General features: G+C 46.6%; 1 protein-coding gene across 1 annotated transcript in view; it reads left to right on the top strand.

Annotated features, from left to right (window-relative positions):
• Nucleotides 1–18,289, top strand: part of HYDIN (HYDIN axonemal central pair apparatus protein) — a 455,510-nt gene that overhangs the window by 351,955 nt on the left and 85,266 nt on the right. The window contains exons 48-58 of the mRNA XM_036750079.1: nt 1,161–1,280; nt 2,975–3,134; nt 3,247–3,419; nt 6,269–6,467; nt 9,218–9,317; nt 10,509–10,608; nt 12,157–12,325; nt 14,039–14,280; nt 15,495–15,618; nt 16,997–17,201; nt 17,646–17,881. Of these exons, the coding sequence (XP_036605974.1) occupies nt 1,161–1,280; nt 2,975–3,134; nt 3,247–3,419; nt 6,269–6,467; nt 9,218–9,317; nt 10,509–10,608; nt 12,157–12,325; nt 14,039–14,280; nt 15,495–15,618; nt 16,997–17,201; nt 17,646–17,881 (1,828 nt within the window). The remainder of the gene's footprint in view (nt 1–1,160; nt 1,281–2,974; nt 3,135–3,246; nt 3,420–6,268; nt 6,468–9,217; nt 9,318–10,508; nt 10,609–12,156; nt 12,326–14,038; nt 14,281–15,494; nt 15,619–16,996; nt 17,202–17,645; nt 17,882–18,289) is intronic.

Below are 18,289 nucleotides of genomic sequence, written 5' to 3'. Positions count from 1 at the left end.
ATGCACGAGCAGGTGGGCCTTGGTCTCTTTGCACGAGCAGGTGGGCCTTGGTCTCTTTGCACAAGCAGGGGGCCTTCATCTCTTTATGAGCAGGTGGGCCTTGGTCTCTTTGCACAAGCAAGTGGGCCTTGGTCTCTTTGCATGAGCAGGTGGGCCTTGGTCTCTTTGCACGAGCAGGTGGGCCTTGGTCTCTATGCACGAGCAGGTGGGCCTTGGTCTCTTTGCACGAGCAGGTGGGCCTTTGTCTCTTTGCACGAGCAGGTGGGCCTTGGTCTCTTTGCACGAGCAGGTGGGCCTTGGTCTCTATGCACGAGCAGGTGGGCCTTGGTCTCTTTGCACGAGCAGGTGGGCCTTGGTCTCTTTGCACAAGCAGGGGGCCTTCATCTCTTTATGAGCAGGTGGGCCTTGGTCTCTTTGCACAAGCAAGTGGGCCTTGGTCTCTTTGCACGAGCAGGTGGGCCTTGGTCTCTTTACACGAGCAGGTGTTCTGAAGAGAGAACTTTTCCAAAGGTGGGTGGTGACACTTACGAGTTCAAGGATAAACGTATAGTTAGTCTAGTTAATGTTTGTGTATTAGCCTATGCAATAGATTGCTTAATGAGGCCGTCAAACTAAATGGCAGTTAGGAGATAATCAAACCTCTTTTCTGAGCAAGAAGAGATTACTGGACAGAAAAATAAAGTGGAGTCCTCAGCCCACGAACTGCGTGGAAAAAGGTGTGTTGGTCAGGGGATTTTCATTTAGGCACCCTTCTTTGAGATAGTGTAGTGCTGTGAAAACCACAGGACACAGGAATCAGGATAGTCCTGTCTTTTCCACTATGGAAGGGGAAAGCATTTATGAAGTGCCTACTGTGTGCCAGGTCTTTGATCCTAACAGCCCTAGGAGAGAGGCGCTATTACGACCCCTTTTTATAGTTGAGGAAACCAAGGCAGACAGAGGTTAAGGGACTTGCCCAGGGTCACCTACTAGCAAGAGTCTGAGGCCAGATTTGAACTCACATTTCTGACTCCAGGCCCAGCATTCTATCCACTGAGCCACCTAGCTGCCCATCTATGTACAAATATTTCATTTCTCCAGGCCTTGTTTTCTTCCTCTATAAGATGAATCTCTAGGTTTCATTCAAGGCCTAACATTCCCTGATTCTACTTTACTATTAGGGTGGTGTTCCCTCATCGGAAAAAGGAGTCAAAACCTGAGGAGATTGTCTTTAAGAAATATATAATGAACCAGGAGATGTTTCACTTTGGGCCATTGCTCTGCGGGAAATCAAGAGATAAGTAAGTGCCCCGTTCCCCAAGAAGATCACAGGCATTTTTAGGTTTGTCTCATTAATACTTATCTCAAAGCGGCTGTGGTTATTTCCCAATGTCCCCAAAGGCACATGTACATGGGTGGATATCTGTGCAGTGAGAAGTTTGTCTGCCACGCTCCAGGAAAATGCTCCTGATAGCGAGGCTGGCCCTGTACGTGTGACTCCCCAGAACGAGGTGCGTCTGCTCCGCTCCTTCCCCACCAGGCACACATACACAGGCTCCCCTTTCGGCTTACGTGCATGGCACTGATTTGCCCCAGAGCCCGTCACCGTGTGTGGTCCTCTCTTTGTCCCACGTGTATTTTCTTTCACCATCTCTGACAGCCGGGCACTAGGCACTCAGAGGCCATTGGGCCGATGTTTGCTAGTTGTGAAGCTTTCTTTCTGACGGTGTGTTCCTATTAGCAATCATGCGTACCCCTGCTTGGAACAATCACAAGATAGCCAATGAACCGTGAGGCCTCCAGAGTAACCAAGGCCTGAGACTTTCCCCATAACTATACGGTCATTCTGCCAGGCAACGGAAACCCAACCTCCACATCATTTGATTCAATTCAACAAGTAAATTAGTCTGGCCAAACATGTTGATCGCCGCTCAAGGTTATAAATACAAGGTACTGGAAATAGCTACACCAAAAGATATTTATTAAACAATGTATATGAAAAGTGGAAATCCGTAGCACCATGATCCATTCCCACTAGCCCTGAGATGGCAGCCTCGGTCAGCAGAGTCAGCCCTAAGCCTCAGCTTCCTGCTCCCAGAGGCTTCCTACAGGCTCCAGATGGCAGAGGTAGCTGGCCAACATGTGTGAGGGCTGAGCCACACTGAAGTTCTCCAGGGCAGAGAGGACTTCCTACTTCTCAGGAACTAGGGGAGACAAGCGCTGAAACAGCTGGCTTGGGTTGGGTTTTCACAGAGTCTGGTTCCCAAAGAGTAAATGAATAGAGCCAAGCCTGTGACCCTGAGCTCTTTATCACCATTTTAACCACTCAAAAACCTGCCCTCCCTAAGTCAACCACATGATGGTGACAGGCGAATGGCTCAGATAAAAGACTTGAGGAAAGGACGTTTCTGTTGGACGGTGTGGTCATCTTTACGTGACCCTGAGTCCATTGAGGAGGGGTGGGGCCAGTTCAATCTTGGAGATATTGAGAATTAAGCGATCTTTCTAAGTGCACCCACCCAAAGGGTTCCCTGTTTGGGAACAATTGAATTGAGTTCTCTTCTAAGGTATCTGATTCAGTTTACCTGCTAGCAGAAAACAACCCGCAGACATTTTGAACATAAACATATCCATACATAAATGGGACTTAGAATGAAGTACAACAGCAAAGGAAAGAATTCATTGCATCAATAGGGAAGCCCCCATGATGCAAGCGGAATTGGGGCTTCCTTGATGAAGGCTGCACCTACTCCTACGCTCGTCCATGTTGTTTTCCTATCATACGGTAGAATGCCAAATTACCAGCAAATGTTTGTTAAATGATTGCTTCAGTTTATCCAACAGATGTTAAGTACCGGCTGTTTACAAAGCACTGTTCCAGACATTGGATTAATGAGTTACTGTGAGGATAACATTTCTTGCTGCAGACTAATTTGAGGACGAACCAATCACAGAAAGTTCTTTCCATTCTATGCCAAGGTTTCTTCCTTTTCAGGTATAAGGCAATCCAGTTCCCAGATAATATGGAGAAGCTCACAATCCTGAACAACTCGCCACTGACTGCAGAGGTGACGTTCTTTTTCCAGTATGATGTCAAAGCCAACACCTACATCCTGGACCCACCCTCCATGACCCTTAAACCCAATGAGAAGCAGGTAGGAAAGCCTCAGGGGCAATCCCACCACCATGACTGCCCTTGTGAAGCTGGAGACCTGGCTTTCCTCAAGGTGACTTCTCCCCTTACTCTGGGCCTTCCTGTCCTCTCAGGTGCTATCCGTGTGGGCGTACCCAACGGCTGTGGGCATCTTTGATGACAGCATCATCTGCTGCATCAAGGAAAACCCAGAGCCCGCCATCTTCAGAATAACTTGCCAGGGAATCCGACCGGAACTGGAGCTAGACCACAAGCAGCTACACTTTGAGAAGCTACTGCTCCATAGGTCAGATATCAGATAAACCAGCCTCATTTATCTGGAATTCCCCAAACTATGGAGTCACTGCCTCGGAGGTGCTAGATTTTCCCCTTGCCTCACTCCCTAATGTAGTAGAGATTTCTGGCTCACTTGGCGAGCTACATGAGAGATGAAGCAGTTTAATGAAAAGAGGACAGAGCTGCTAGTCGGGTGGTCCGGGTTCTAGTAACAGCTCAGTGTCCTGACTAGGTTGTTTAATGCCTCTGCACCTGCTTCATCGGTCACATGGGAATAATGACCACACGTGTCATTTATTTGGGGCTTTAAGTCTCATAAAGCCCTGTGAGCTTTGTGTGGCAAGCATTATTACCCCCATTCCAGGGATAAAGAAGCAGAGGTTCGGGAAAAAAACAAAGGTTAAGTGACCCATTCAGGGTGTCAGAGTCAGGATCTGAGCTCAGGTCTTCTGATTCTAAGGCAAGACTTCTCTGTGAGAAAGAAATGAAATCATTTGGAGAAGTCAGGCACGTGACACGAATGGAAGGCCTCAGCCTCACGTGCTGCCTCGGTTTCCCCCCAAAGGAAACTATTTGGTCTGGGATGCCCAGAAACTGACAACAGTTTGGACAAGGAGAACATGACTGAGGCAGTGGATAATATTACAGGGTCTTGGATTTAGAATGGGAGCGGAATTCCCAGGCCATCTAGTCCACCCAGCTCTGAGGGGTTATGTGACTTCTCTAAATAAACAGAAGAGATGAGATTGGACCCCCAGTACTCTGACCCCAAAGCCAACACTCTACCACACTGCCTCCTTGTCAGTCAATAAACATTTATTAAGCACCTCCTATGTGTGGGGTAGGGCAGCCAGGTGGCACCATAGTGCACAGAGCCTGGAGTCAGGAAGACCTGAGTTCAAATCCAGCCTCAGGCTCTGTGACCCTGGGCAAGTCACTTAGCCCTGTTTGCTTCCATATGCATCTGTAAAATGAGCTGGAGAAGGAAACAGCAAACCCCTCCAGCATCTTTGCCAAGAAAGCCCCAGATGGGGTCATGAAGAGTGGTACATGACCGAAATGACTGAACACCGACCATGTACAAGGTACTGAGGATACAAAGAAAGGCCCAGAGCAGTGCCTGCCCTCACGGACCACGCATCACCATCTAATGGGGGAGACAACACACAAACGGCTAAGAACCAACAAGCGATTTACAGGATCAGCAGACACTCCACAGAGGGAAGGCGCTATAGCAAGGAGAGATTGGGGAGGGATCCCTAAAGAAGCTCATGTGCTCTGTTTTCTTTCCTGATCCCTAATTGAACTGGTAACTGCAGGGCTAGTCTCATGAAGCAGGCCTTTTCCTGTGTGGTATGAATTGATGGGCACCAGGCAGGCTCCCATTTCCCCCACCATCCATCACACTGCCGGAATGTCCACCATTAGCTTTTCAATACTGTGGACCTTGAATGCTTCTCCTTCGTCCAAGTGCCCTTTCATTGTTGTTCAGTCGCATTTGACTCTTCATGGCCCCATTTGGGATTTTCTTGGCAAGGGTAAAAATTTGCTATTTCCTTCTCCAATTCATTTTATAGATCTGGAAACTGAGTAAAGTGGCTTGCTTACAGTCACACTGCTAGTCAGCGTCTGAGGCCAGATTTGAACTCAGGGAGATGAGTCTTCCTGACTCCAGGCCCGGAGCTGTAGCCACAGTACCACCTGGCTGTCCATCAGCATACCCTACTTAGCTGCAACAGCTTCCTCTCCCTTCTCCTGCAGATGCAAGATTAGTTGAGGGGTAACTAAGAACAAGACTCACCCAGGACAGATGCTAGGGTAGGGGCTGGGGCATGAGGGGAGAGAGACGCTGAAAGGGGAGAGAAGAGGGCGCCAGGCTTCCCATGGGCCGCCATTGTCACAGAGGGTTGCCCTAAAGATTCCACAGATACCTCAAACTCAGCATGTCCAGAATAGAACTCATCATCCTTCCCTCCGAATCCTCTCATTCTCCCAATGCCCCTCTGGCCATCGAGGGCCCCACCATCTCCCAGTCACCCAGGCTCACAACCTCTGTGTTGTGCATTCTCAGCTCCCCACTCACACTCACCCCACCTAATCTCTTGCCAAGTCTTGGCCTCTGCCCCATCTCACCTGGACTATGGTAGCCTGGCCTGCCTGCCTCAAGTCTCTCTCCACTCCAACCATCCCCTCCTCAGCTGCCAGAGTGACTTTCTCAAAGCAAATGCCTGACCTGTATGTGTTTGCCCATGTTATCCCCTTGCTCAGTAAATCCAAATGGCTCCCTATGACCTCTAGGATTGAGTATCAAGTCCCCTGTTTAGAGCCCTCTACAAACTGGCTCCTTCCTTCCCACCTTTGCCATCTTCTTCCTCTCCTATGCTCTGACCCAGCTCCCCTGACCTTGCTGATGTCGTTCACCCCAACACTCTCCTGTTTCTTCTTACAAGCCATCGCCTATGCCTGGAGTGCTCTGCCTCTGCTCCCTGCATCCCTTCACCACTCAGTTCAACTGCTTCCTTCTCCAGGAGGTCTTTCCTGGTCCCCTTTTCTCCCTCCTCTCTGAGATTGCCTCCCATGGACACTGCACACAGCCTATTGGAGGAGGGGCTCCTCCAAGGCAAGAACAGCTTTTGTATCCCCAGCACTTCACACGGTACCTGGCACATAGCAAGTATTAAATAAAAGCTTGTTGACTGGCTGACTGACTCCAGCCTCACTAAAAATCCACCATAAATAGTACCTTGCCATGCATGCATATGAATAAATAATACATAAATACATAAATAATGAAAAATAGTTGGTGCACTTGAAATAAGCATCATTTGACCATGACAAGCCATCTTCTGGTCTCTGTAGGAAAGAAACCAAGGTGATTTTCTTACGGAATGTCACCCCACTGCCAGTGGCCTGGAGGATCGGCAGCCTCGAGCACCTGGGGGACGATTTCAGCATCTCCAAATTGCAGGGCCTCATCCAACCTGGGGAGGAGTACTGCCTGCAAGTCCACTTCCAGCCCACCAAGGCTGTCAACATCAAGAAGGCGATTCGCTTAGAGGTGAGGCCTAGCACCCCTCTGGTGGTTGGTCTGGAGCCCATTAAGTAACACCAGCCCAATAGCCTTTGAATTCCGCCATTTGAGCACTTTGGTGCTCAAAATAAATTTCTTTGACTCTCAATTTTTTAAAAAAAATTTCTTTGAAATGCCAAAAGGCCGTTTCCCACCATCCTCTCCTCAACTCCACATTATGCAAAGGGTCACTTCTCTAAGAGCAAAGGCTAACCAGACAGGTAGCGTTAATAAATAAATGTATAATAATAGCCAACATGTAGATAGGGCATCCCAAACCCTAACCTTAATTAAAACTGCACTAAGACTTTTAAGGTGCACTGATACATTTGCACAATGTTTTGTATTATTTCCTCTAAGTCTCATCACAGCCCCGTTAGGTAGATATTCCAGGCATTTTTAATCCCCATTTTACAGATGAAGAAACTGAGAGAAGTTGATTGACTTGCCCAGGATCATGTATCTAGTACATTTCAAAGGCAGTGTTTGAGCCCAGGTGTTTGTGACTCAAATCCAGAGCTCCTGACATGATGTCTTTCATGTGGTGAGCATGGATGCAGAAAGAAGGGGGTCCATGATTCTTCCTGATGCAGCGAGGGGTTGTCAGGCACCAGAGGCAATGGGAGGGGAGAGCTGGGTAGAGTGCCATGGTTAGTGCTTCTGGGAGCACATAGGAGGCTCACTGGTGTCCAAAATAGGTCAAAATTAGCCATGAGATTCAACCCATGACTTAGTTCATATGAGCAGAGGAGAGAGGAAGGAAAGACACAGACATAAAGAGAGAGGAAAAAGGAGAGAGAGACACAGACAGAGACAGAGATGAAGAGACAGACACAGAGACAGAGTATTGGTAGACTTGCTTGGAGATGCAGTAGCCCAGTCCTCTAAAGGAAGAAAGTAACACAGCTTAGAGGCAACCTGGAAACAGGGGTTTTCCTTCTGGGGAATTTTAATTTTATCGTCAAGTAGAGAATCTCTGCTCTCCTCTGAAGAGAAAGTAAAAATCACAGAGGCCAGTTTGTGATGAGCCATGGACCCGATGAGCTCTGGCGCTCAGCCAGAAGGCTTCTTCTAGCTGTGAATCCTGTGCTCTATGACTCTAGCCAGATCTCCAGGCAGTATCTACAGTGTGATGTCTAGGGTGCCTGACCCAAAGTAAGGAGAGACCTGGGTTTGAATGATCTCTCTGACACTTAGTACGCATATCTGTCCCCTTGGGTCAGACTCTGTCACCTCTCTAAGCCTCAGCTTCCTCACTTATAATCAGACGTGTTATCTACCACATGGGGTATTTGTAAAGAAAGTGCTTGGTAAACCTGAAAGGGTTAAACAATGTAGCACCCTCTCTGGGGCCACTCCTCCAACCAGCCTCTCTCACTTAAAGGTTTGGTTCCCCGTGAGAGGGCTGGGCTCAACCCTCCTACAAATATACAGAGTCCAGGGGACAGGTGGGCTGAAATTTAGAGTGTAATGATACTGAGGCACACACATAGAAAACATGTGGCCAGAGGGTAAACTCACAACTCATCATTACTGGAAGCCATTTCTTGAGTCCGTAGCTGGCATTCTTCTCTGGCACAAGGGGTCACACTCGTTACAACTGCTTCCTCCCTTGGGTGGCTATCCTTCCTTGTCTACATTTGCCCCTCCATATCTCTCTCTGCTCCCAGTTGTGGCCTCTTTGTTCTTAAGTGAACACCTGTTTGCCCTCGCTATGTCTTTCCATTCTCATCTGGATGCCTTGTCACCTACTGGTCCCTCCCAAGTCATTGTGGTGGAGAAGAGAAAAGAGAGGAAGAAAAGCTATGCCCAAACACACACGCACGCACGCACGCACTCACGCACCACAAGATAAATTCCCTCTGAACCTAGAATCCAACACCACTAGTCTGGTCCGACAATTAACTATTTATTAACATCACAGTTCAAGAAGCTTGGGATGTTTAGCCCAGAAAACAGAAAACGTAGGAGGGCTTGATTACTGTGTCTAAATATGGAAAATATGTCGTATGGAAGAGGGGTTGTGCTTTTCTCTGGGTTGAATTAAAACCAATGGGTGGAAGCCTCCAAGAGACAGATTGCCTTCAGTTCATTATAAGGAAAAGCTTCCCAGTAAGTAATGCCATCCAACAATGCTATAGACCACTTTGAGAAGCTGTTACTGTCAATGGTCAGGCAGAGGCTGGGTAAGCTCCACTATCACAGGGATGTTATCAAAGGGAGTCATAAAGGCATGGGGTAGAATTCAATGATCTCTGACTTCCCTTCCAACTCAGTGATGCTATTATTCTAAAAATACAATCACTCAATTTTTCTATACTTTGTGTCTCCATTTAGTATTTTATAAAAGGAAATGTTGAAATTATTAGCTTCAATTTGACTTTATTTCTCTGTGGATTTTACTTATCCCTGCTATTTCTCTGAATCCGTCACATGAGGAATTGGAACCCAACCCTTTTCCTTTTTTGCTTCAGCCTTGGGTCAATACGCCCAGTCCTGAGCAGGCAGTAATAGCTCAGATAGAATGGATTTAGGGGAGTGAAGAAGTCCATCACTCAAGAGCCCCAGTGTCCAGATTTCTCTTTACTTAGGAGAGTTCCTGAGGAGGATTGGATTGAGTTTGGCACCCAGCACCATATTAGGAAGCAAGAAATGGGGAGTCAATGGTTGTAAGACCAGGGAAGGGTGGTTAGCCATGAATCAGCCCTTAAGCAAAAGAGTTTTTCTTTCTGTGTCAGATTTTAGATGCAGACTATCTCATTGGAGTTGTTCAGATTGAAAACATCCAGATCTTTGCGGAATCGTATGACATTGCATTGGACATCACTTTCCCCAAAGGTCTGTTTTTGCTTCTTCAAGCTAAGGATATTTTATAACAAATCTAGGACTTGTGTTTTGATTTTTCATATATCATCTTTGTTGGGACACTACCTAATCAAGTCAGTCCTCAGAGCAGCAGCTCAGGGCTCTGCCTGCTACCAGACTACCTGGGGGTCAGAATGGCCATCACATACTTCCAGAATCAGGCTCACCATCAGCAATCACCGCCCTTGGCTCAGATGCTGAGGTCTGGCCCCCCCTCACCAATCCCTCCTAATACACAGATATGGACATGATGGTCACAGCCATGATTCTCTGGGTATGAAGCAGTATTTCTAAAATAGCAGTGCAAGAAGCCCATCCATTATGAGATATTATCCCAAGCAGCATCAGTCACCACACATCTGTGGATCCGCTTCGCCAGCTTGAGGACACAGTGTCATGGTCATGGAAACCAAAGCTTCAGAGCTCTCCTCTGAATAATTATTTGATAGCGACTGCTTTCCCAGCTTTTTCAAGCTCCTTCTCCTCTTAGCATGAAGTCCTTCATTAGCTTTTCACTCCCCGCCCCCCCCAGTGCTCCCCTTCTTCTTAGCGGCTCTGCCTTCCTGGGCAAATCAAAGGAAGCACTGTTCTTCTCTCCCCCAGCCAGGCTTCGTGTCATTAATATTGATAGGCCCAAAGGAATTCAGTAAAGTCTTGGGATTTTAAAAAGTGCAGAAATCATCCCCCTGAACTCAGGGGAAACCATGAAAGTAGACAGATACAGTGCAGATTCAGAAAAGAGCTAGGAAAAGATTGAGGTTTTTCCCCAAAAGCATCTTCTAGAAATACTCTGGGGTGTCACCTCAGAAGGTAAACCTTGGAATCTGAATTTGATTTCGTAGTGATCATTTGTCAACTCAATACTTTAACCAAAATATTTCAGCTGTCTCTCCTTTCTCCCTCCCTCCCCTTCTCCTCTCTCTCTCTCTCTCTCTCTCTCTCTCTCTCTCTCTCTCTCTCTCTCTCTCTCTCTCTATTTCTTTACATTCTCTCTCACTCTCTCTCTGTGTATATATATATATGTATGTATGTATGTATATGTCTCTCTGTCTCCCTGTCTTCCTCTCTTCATCTCTCTCTGTGGTTCTATCTCTGTCTGTCTCTCTTTCTCCCTCCATCCCTCTCCCCCCACCTTCTCCACTCTGCATACCTGGCCCTCTGCAGGGAATGAAGGAGCCTTAGATTTTGGTGTTGTTCGAGTGATGGAAGAAGCTAAGCAGTTTCTGTCCTTGAAGAACAAAGGAAAATATGAGATTACATTCAGGTAATGTTTGAGTGATTGAGCTGGAGGTTTAGGTTTATTTGTTTGTTTCTGATGTGCTGCCTGTGGCAGAGCTCTGGCACAAGGATGGCATTACAGATACAGGGTTATGGTCCTTAGAATGCAAAAATAATCCAGAAAACACAAGAAGGATCCCTGGTGTTCTTCTCTATGACCTCAAATCATTATCTATAGGTTTATAGGGGTGTGTGAGTGTGTGTGTGTGTGTGTGTGTGTGTGTGTGTGTAGGGAGGGAGGGAGAGAGGTCTCCATTAGTACAAATAATGAACCCCCTTAAAGTGGTTGAATTATTTGAATTTGCTCAGAATATTGGCATTAAGCAGGAACAAGTTACCTTATTTCACATCATTATAACTTCAAAGAGCACAAATTGGATTGCGTACGACCACTTCAGGGGAATTCATTATTCAGACAAACCAGGACCTGGCTGTACATTCAGTGTTCTACTATAGTGAATGAAATGACACCAAGGTTTTAAATAGAAACCAACCTTCAACCCCCATGATTTAAATGTTGAAAATTCAACAAAGTTGCAATGACTTAGAGATGGACTATCGTCACAGCAAAATTAGTGCCTGAACTGAATCTTGAATGAGATCATAGATCTCATCATAGGAGCTAGCATTTAGAAGAGCTTTAAGGTTGGTAAAGGCACCCCATGAATATTGACTCATTTGTTCTTCACAAAACCCTGGGAGGAAGTTGTGATGATTCTCCCCATTTTACAGATGAGGAAACTGAGGCAGACAGCGATTAAGTGGCTTGCCCAGTGATGCTTTTCCTTATTCCAGGTCCAACTATCCATTTCACCACATAGCTGCCTTGGGAGGTCCAGATCTGAAAAGGATCTCAGAGGCCACTTAATTCAGGTCCCTCATTAACTGAGAAGGAAACTTGGCCCAGGGAGATTGCGACTCGCCCAAAATCAGAAGGCAGTAGCCTCAGAAGATGGAATTCAAACCCATCTCCTCTGCTCATTATATCCCATCACCACCCTTAATTTGCTCATTCCTGAATGTTACTTTTCTTTATTATTGGTACCTTATCAATGAATTACCCAACTGAACAGATCAACTCCAAGGGGATTTCTTCTGTTTTTAAAGTTTTTCTGATACCTTTTGGTTTTTTATACTGCAATCATTTCCTGATAAACTCATTCACTTCCTGCTAATAGAGAAAAACAGTTACACAAAACCAGCCATTGTAGTAATTGTGTTTGTCAGAGTGTGCAGCATTGAACATGTGTTGTTCTTTCCTGACCCCCAGCCTCTCTGCCAAGTAGAAGAATGTTTCATCATCAGCTATTCCCTAGTGGCCCTTATAATTATTATTTGCGGGGGGAGGCAATTAGTGACTTGCCCAAGGTCACATTGCTACTAAGTGTCTGAGACCAGATTTGAACTCAGGTCCTCCTGACTCTGGAACTGGTGCTCCATCTACTGTACCACCCAGCTGCCCAGGTCCTTATAACTATCAATAATTATTCAGCTGCCTTTGAATGTCTAGCTGATTTCTGCCTCTGTCCTTCAGCTTTTCCCTGGAGTCCCTGGCCCCTCACCTACCCAATGTGCACTCCATCCTCTCCACCCAACCCAAGAAAGGATCACTGACCACAATCGATCGGCCCACCAACATCCAAGTGATCTTCCGATCAAAAAGAGAAGTGAAAATTGAGAACAAGCCCATCATACGCTGTCAGGTGAGACAGCCAGAAGCTGGTCCTGTTCTTTGGACTGGTGTTGGGAGGTCTTCCTGTAGAAAGATCCCTCCATCAAGTCTGAACTTATACAGAATGAATGTTGGCAGCCAGATGCAATCTAGTGCTCAAAGACAACACATGTGCTCACCTCTAGGAGCCAGAATCATGGAGAATCTTAGGCAGAAGGGACCTCTGGGGCCATCTGGTCATAGAGTTCTAGGATCTGGGGGCCGGCAGGAACCTTAGGCACCATCTTCTCCTAGAACATCAGAGTCAGAAAGAAGGAGTCTCTGAAGCCATCTAGTCCAACCTATGCATAAATAATTCCCTCTAAAATGTAACTTGTAAGTTATTAGCCAGGAGTGGACCAACCCCCCTTTGTGGCCTACTGATCCATCAATAAGAATTTATTAAGCACCTCCAATATGCCAGGCATTGTGCTAGAAATTGGGGATTCAGAGACAGAAATGAAATAGTCCCTTTTTCTGAGTGGAAGAAGGCAGGGATATATGTAAGATACACAAAAATCAAAAGGTAAATTTCCAGGAGAAGTATCATCAGCTGGGATTAGGATGAAACAATTTATGTAGCTGGTAGCATTTGAACTGGGCTTTGAAGGAAGCTAGGGATCCCAAGAGGTGAAGGTGAGAAGGAGGAGTACTTTGTAGGCTTGGGTGACAGTCATTAAAAAAGCCCACAGATGGACAGAAGAGGGAATGCCATGGGAGAGGAATGGCTAGAAGGCCAGTGTAGGTGGCCCAAAGAACCTGCAGAGATGGGTTAGAGCCGAGCTGTAAGAGGCTATAAATGCCAAGGAGAGGACTCCCACAGGTGCCTGGGAACCCTGGAATTGATGGAGAGAGGCAATGACGTGGGCAGAGCCATTCTTTAGGAATATCAATCTGGCAGCTGTGTGGAGGAAAGGTCAGAGAGGTGACAGCCCAGAGAATGTCAGAGACCAAACAGAAGCTGCTGCGGTATTCCAAGAGAGAATGAGGGTAGGGACCCTGCAAATGGGGTGAAGTGGCTAGAGATGAGAGATACGACAAAAGGAGAAACATTAAGACTGGCAATAGATTAGCTATGGGGTGGGGCATAGGGAGGACAGGGCAGTAAAGAGCAGAAAATGATTCCAAGGCGGTGAACCTGGTTACTGGTAAAAATAAATAAATAAATATTTTAAGAGAGAACTGAGTGAGAGGAAAGGAAGTGGAGACGAGTGCTAACATCTTTTTCTAGAAATTGGCTCCTTTGTTGATGAGTCATTTCAGTCATGTCTGACTCTCTGTGAGCCCATTAGAGGTTTTCTTGGGAAAGATACTGGAGGGGTTTGCCATTTCCTTCTCCAGTTCAATTTACAGATGAGGAAACTGAGGCAAACAGAGTCAAGTGACTTGCCCAGGGTCACACAGCTAGTAAGTGTCTGAAGCCATATTTGAACGCAGGGAGATAAGTCCTCCCGACTCCAGGACCAGCGTTCTATGCACTGCGCCACCTCACTGTCCAGTTGGCTCCTAGAAATGTATAAAAACCAAGGCCCAAAGAGGTTAATAAACTTTCCTAGAGCCAGTAAAAGGCAGAATTTGGATTTGAAGTGAACCTAGGTCTTCTGAATCTAAGTGTGTCGCTTTTTCCACTAGACCCTCTTGCGATTCTCCAGATTTAGACACGGGCTAACATCTTCCTCACCACCCTGAACTCTCCTTCTTTTAGATCATTGAGCCTAACAACACGGAGGAAGGTGAGATCATTGCCAGCATTCCAATTAAATTCTCAGTGAATGCAGTATTCTCCAAGTACGTTATCAGCCCCGCCGCCGTCATCAACTTCGGAGCCATGGTTTGTGGTAGCCGGAAAACTTCCACCTTCATCATCGAAAACCAAGGAGTCCTGGACTTCAAATTCAACATCAGCAGGCTGAACAGGGACACTCCTCTGATTCATACACGGAAAATGTAGGAAAGACACATCTCCTCAATGCCTTCCCTTCCCCAGAAGTTTGACTCCTCCCATTCTGCGCCGTCACACTAGCGTGTAAAAAATTCTAGATTAGCCCGTGCGTGTGGTTCCAGGCAGTTCTAGAACCATTTATCCCGTCTTCTGTTTCTTCTCGACATTAGTAACCGGGCCATGCCCGAGCTCTTGCCCACCTCTCCGTTTCCCTGTGTACCAAACTAGGGACCAAGAAATGACCTCAGTCGCTTCTTAAAGAAAAAGGAGCTCAGAAATGCAGAATGAAGAAAGCAATAGACCCCCGGGTATTTTTAGCACGGCCATCTATCCAGACCTTCCAGGTGCTCTCTCCGCTAAAAAGCTAGGTCAGCGGAGCGCCTGATTAAGCCCCTTGTGCCGACAGCAAGACTCACTTCCATGGAAACAATAACTCTAACAGATTATCATGTCGTTTAGATGTTTCAGTCATGTCCGGCTCTTCTCGACCCCTCCTGGGGGAGATTTCTTGGCAAAGATACGGGAGTGGTTTGTTATTTCCTTCTCCAATTCATTTTACAGATGAGGAAACTGAGGCAAACAGGGTTCAGTGACTTGCTCAGGGTCACACAGCTAGTAAGTGACTGAGGCTGGATTTGAACTCGGGTCTTCCTGACTCCAGGTCCAGCGCTGTATCCACTATGGTGCCACCCAGCTGCCCCTGTCTGGCGTTAGGTTGCCCTTTATATGTTGATCGAAGGCTTTACAGCTGAAAGGAGTCTTAGAAATCATCTATTCCAAATCCCTGGTCTTTTTAGGAGAGTTAACTGAGGCCCAGAGAGGGAAAGAGGCTTGTGAAAGTTCACACAGGAAGTAAGCGGCAGAGCCAGGAATCACACCCGCATCCTCAGACTCCTCCTGAAATGTTTCCGTTCTACCAAAGCTGCCTTTTTTTAATCAAAATCCCATTTAATGAAAGTAATCGCGGCAGAGCTTTACAGCGTCTAGTCAATATTGGCTAATGAATAATTAAACAATTAAATGTGTTAGCCTTTTCGTTCCTATGTGGACAGAGCAAACTGTACCCGTTCCTAGGAAGATATTTACTGTGAGTCATGAGTTAGCCCCAACACCACTGCCCCTAATGACGTGCACTCGGCCAAGTGCCCGGCGCCTATGGTCAGAGCCTCATTTGTGCTCGGCGACTGATGGATAAATACGCTCGCACTTCTTTTCTCAGAGGAGCATTGCACAATGTGAAGCATGCGCGATCCAAGGAGAACATGAGCTTCTACAAGTTCTCTGCTACCAGAGGGCTCAAAGGCAATGAGTCATCGCAAAAGGATATGAGCACATTGAACCAAGTGAGTCATTCTCCTTTCTCGTGGTTAGCCACGCCCCCCCCCCCCAGGCACATTCCAAACAGCCCTCCCAATTAGCTTCCTCCTTCTCTAGGACTGGATCCCGACCAGCCAGGGTAGAGCCTACCATGGTAGAATCTTCAAAGAATCCTTTTGGCACATTAAAGGACTAGAATAGGGGCAACTTTCCATTTAAAGTGGATTAGAATGTTGACAACTCTTCCCTGAAATTGCCACTACCAGGATTCTTTGGTAAACGCTTCCCACTGCTATAGGCATTTCTCTCTCTTCTTCCACGAATCGTTCCATTTAATTAATAGATATTATGGTCCCCACCTTTGTTCCCCTGGATCTTACCTCTTCTGCAGCTTTTCCTTCGGTATACATTGACTTCCCTCAGGCCAGGGTAAAGTAAACACAATTTAAAGTAAAGAATACACATGTCCAGACTTCAGGACCCTGGCATTGTCCATGGGGCTGGGGCTCTGTATGACTGGCACTTAGGTCAGCACGTTACCGTTGAGATCTACTTGAACATTTCAAATGGTTCCATTGGTGCCTATATTCCCTCCACTGATGCAGCTCTTAACCACTGATCTCTCAGTGGGCAGTCTTCAGAATTAATTACCTGGTTTGCCTGATTAGGTAATTCTAATTGGGTAATTCCTAATTATCCAATTAGAATTAATTAGCCCACTCTCTGTCCATACATCTCCCTGCTGGTTCATGGACAACCTCCCATCCCAAGGCCTATGCTTATAGCTTGGTGGCTGAATATATTTGCTTGTATGTTGTCTCTCCCATTGGATTGCAAGCTCCTTGTGGTCAGGACTATCTTCTGCCTCTTTTGTGTCCCCTGATTAGCGCAGTGCCTGACACATAGTAAGTGCTTAATAAATAACAATTGATTGGCACCTGCCAGAGTTTTCGTGTGACTCTGGAAAAAGCCTTCTAATGCCCAGGTTCCCCCGTGCCACAATGTGGCATCAGAGAAGAATGCCACAGAGACTCCTTCCCAATATGGTATTACCAGGGCAAATGCTTCAAAGAAGTAAAGAAAGGGGAGGGAGGGGAAAGGAATAAGCTTTTATAGGGTGCCTACTATGTGCCAGACACTGTGCCAAGAGCTTTTTACAAATATTTCATTTGATATTATTATCATCCCCATTTTATGGTTGAGGAAACTTAGACAAACAGTAATGAAGTGACTTGCACACAGCTAGTAAGTGTCTGAGGTCACATTTGAACTGAGGTCTTCCTGACTCTAGGCCCAGCGCTCTATCCACTGTGGCACCAGCTGCCTCCAAGAAAACTGAAAACAGACAAATTGGGATGTCTGGGAGGAAAGAGCAAGTTCTCATTTCTCTGATTCTTCCCGCAGGCTCGTTTCACCCTCAACATGTTCACCGTCTACCCTGGATTTGGATCCATCCCTCCTGGAGGGCAGCAGATGATCACAGTGGATTGTCTTGCTGACCCAATTGGACGATGCGAGGAGTTTCTGGCCATTGAGATCTCAGACCGAGATCCAAAAGACCAGCCCGGAGGCATTCAATACACTTTGTCAGCTGAAGCCTGTTTGCCAGGTACTGGAAACCAAGATCTTTGTCTTAAAAATCATTTCTCAGCAAGCAAATGCCTGGAGAAGTGTCCAGCGTCTCTCTGAAACAAGGTTTATGCTGTATCCCTTGGTGGTTTCCACATGCACAAGAGCGTGTTCAGCTGGTTTTCATTTCCAGTTTGGCATTTGTGATTTATAAAGCACACCTGCCCAATATAAGTCCTGTTAAAAACACCACCGTGGCATGGGGAGGGGTGCGGGATCTCTGTTGAAAAGGGTATTTTTATCTACTAGTAGCAGGATTATTTAGGAGTCAGTGACAGAGAACTCTGACCTCCTAGGGAGATGTAACCTAACCTGGCTTACCTGCCCTTACCAGGATTTACTTGCATTTGAATTCAGTCCTAAATATTTAAATGAACGGCCCAGTTGCTTCACCTTCCTCTTGCCCTCCTCTCTGTTTCCCTAGCTTTCGTGATAGATGACATGGCCTCCATTTTCGAGGAGCATCTATTATGTAACAATATTAACCTGTACCAGGTTCTGCAAACCACAGACAGTGGAGGAGTGTTCTTGGAGGATGAGAACAAATTTATATTCCGCAACGTCCTGGTGGGACACCAAGCCAAAGCTCGATTCAAGATCAGCAACGTAGGAAAGATTCCCTGCGACGTCAATGTCTCTGTCAAGCCTATTTCTGCCAGGGTAAGAGGAAGTCACTCTTTGGGGCCATGGGCCCACAGTAGCCGTGTTGTGGCTCAGGAGAAAGCTTGGAGCGACATGATGGGAGCAGAACTGGTAGGATGCAATCATTGGTTTGACAGACATGTATTGTGCACCTGTAGTATACCTGACATTGGAATAGGTACTAAAAGTGCAAAGATCAAAGCATGGGGTGCGCTCAGAGTCCTGAAGATGCTTACGCTCAAATTGCAGTGCAGATGGCAATAAGCGTGAGACAAGGTAGAGGGGGAGGGAGGAAGAAAAGATACAGACAAAGTACTCAAGAAAAATCTAAGGAGGGAGAAATCTTTAACTGAGGAGCAAGAGTGGGTGCCAAGAAGGCTTCATGGAAGAAGTGGTGCCTGAGGGGAGACTTGAAGCCAAAGAAGG

Source organism: Trichosurus vulpecula, chromosome 3 (genome assembly GCF_011100635.1).
Source record: "Trichosurus vulpecula isolate mTriVul1 chromosome 3, mTriVul1.pri, whole genome shotgun sequence".
NCBI classification, from domain to species: Eukaryota; Metazoa; Chordata; class Mammalia; order Diprotodontia; family Phalangeridae; genus Trichosurus; species Trichosurus vulpecula.
The sequence above is the reverse complement of the archived record's forward strand: the minus strand, read 5'-3'. Positions and strand labels throughout refer to the sequence as shown.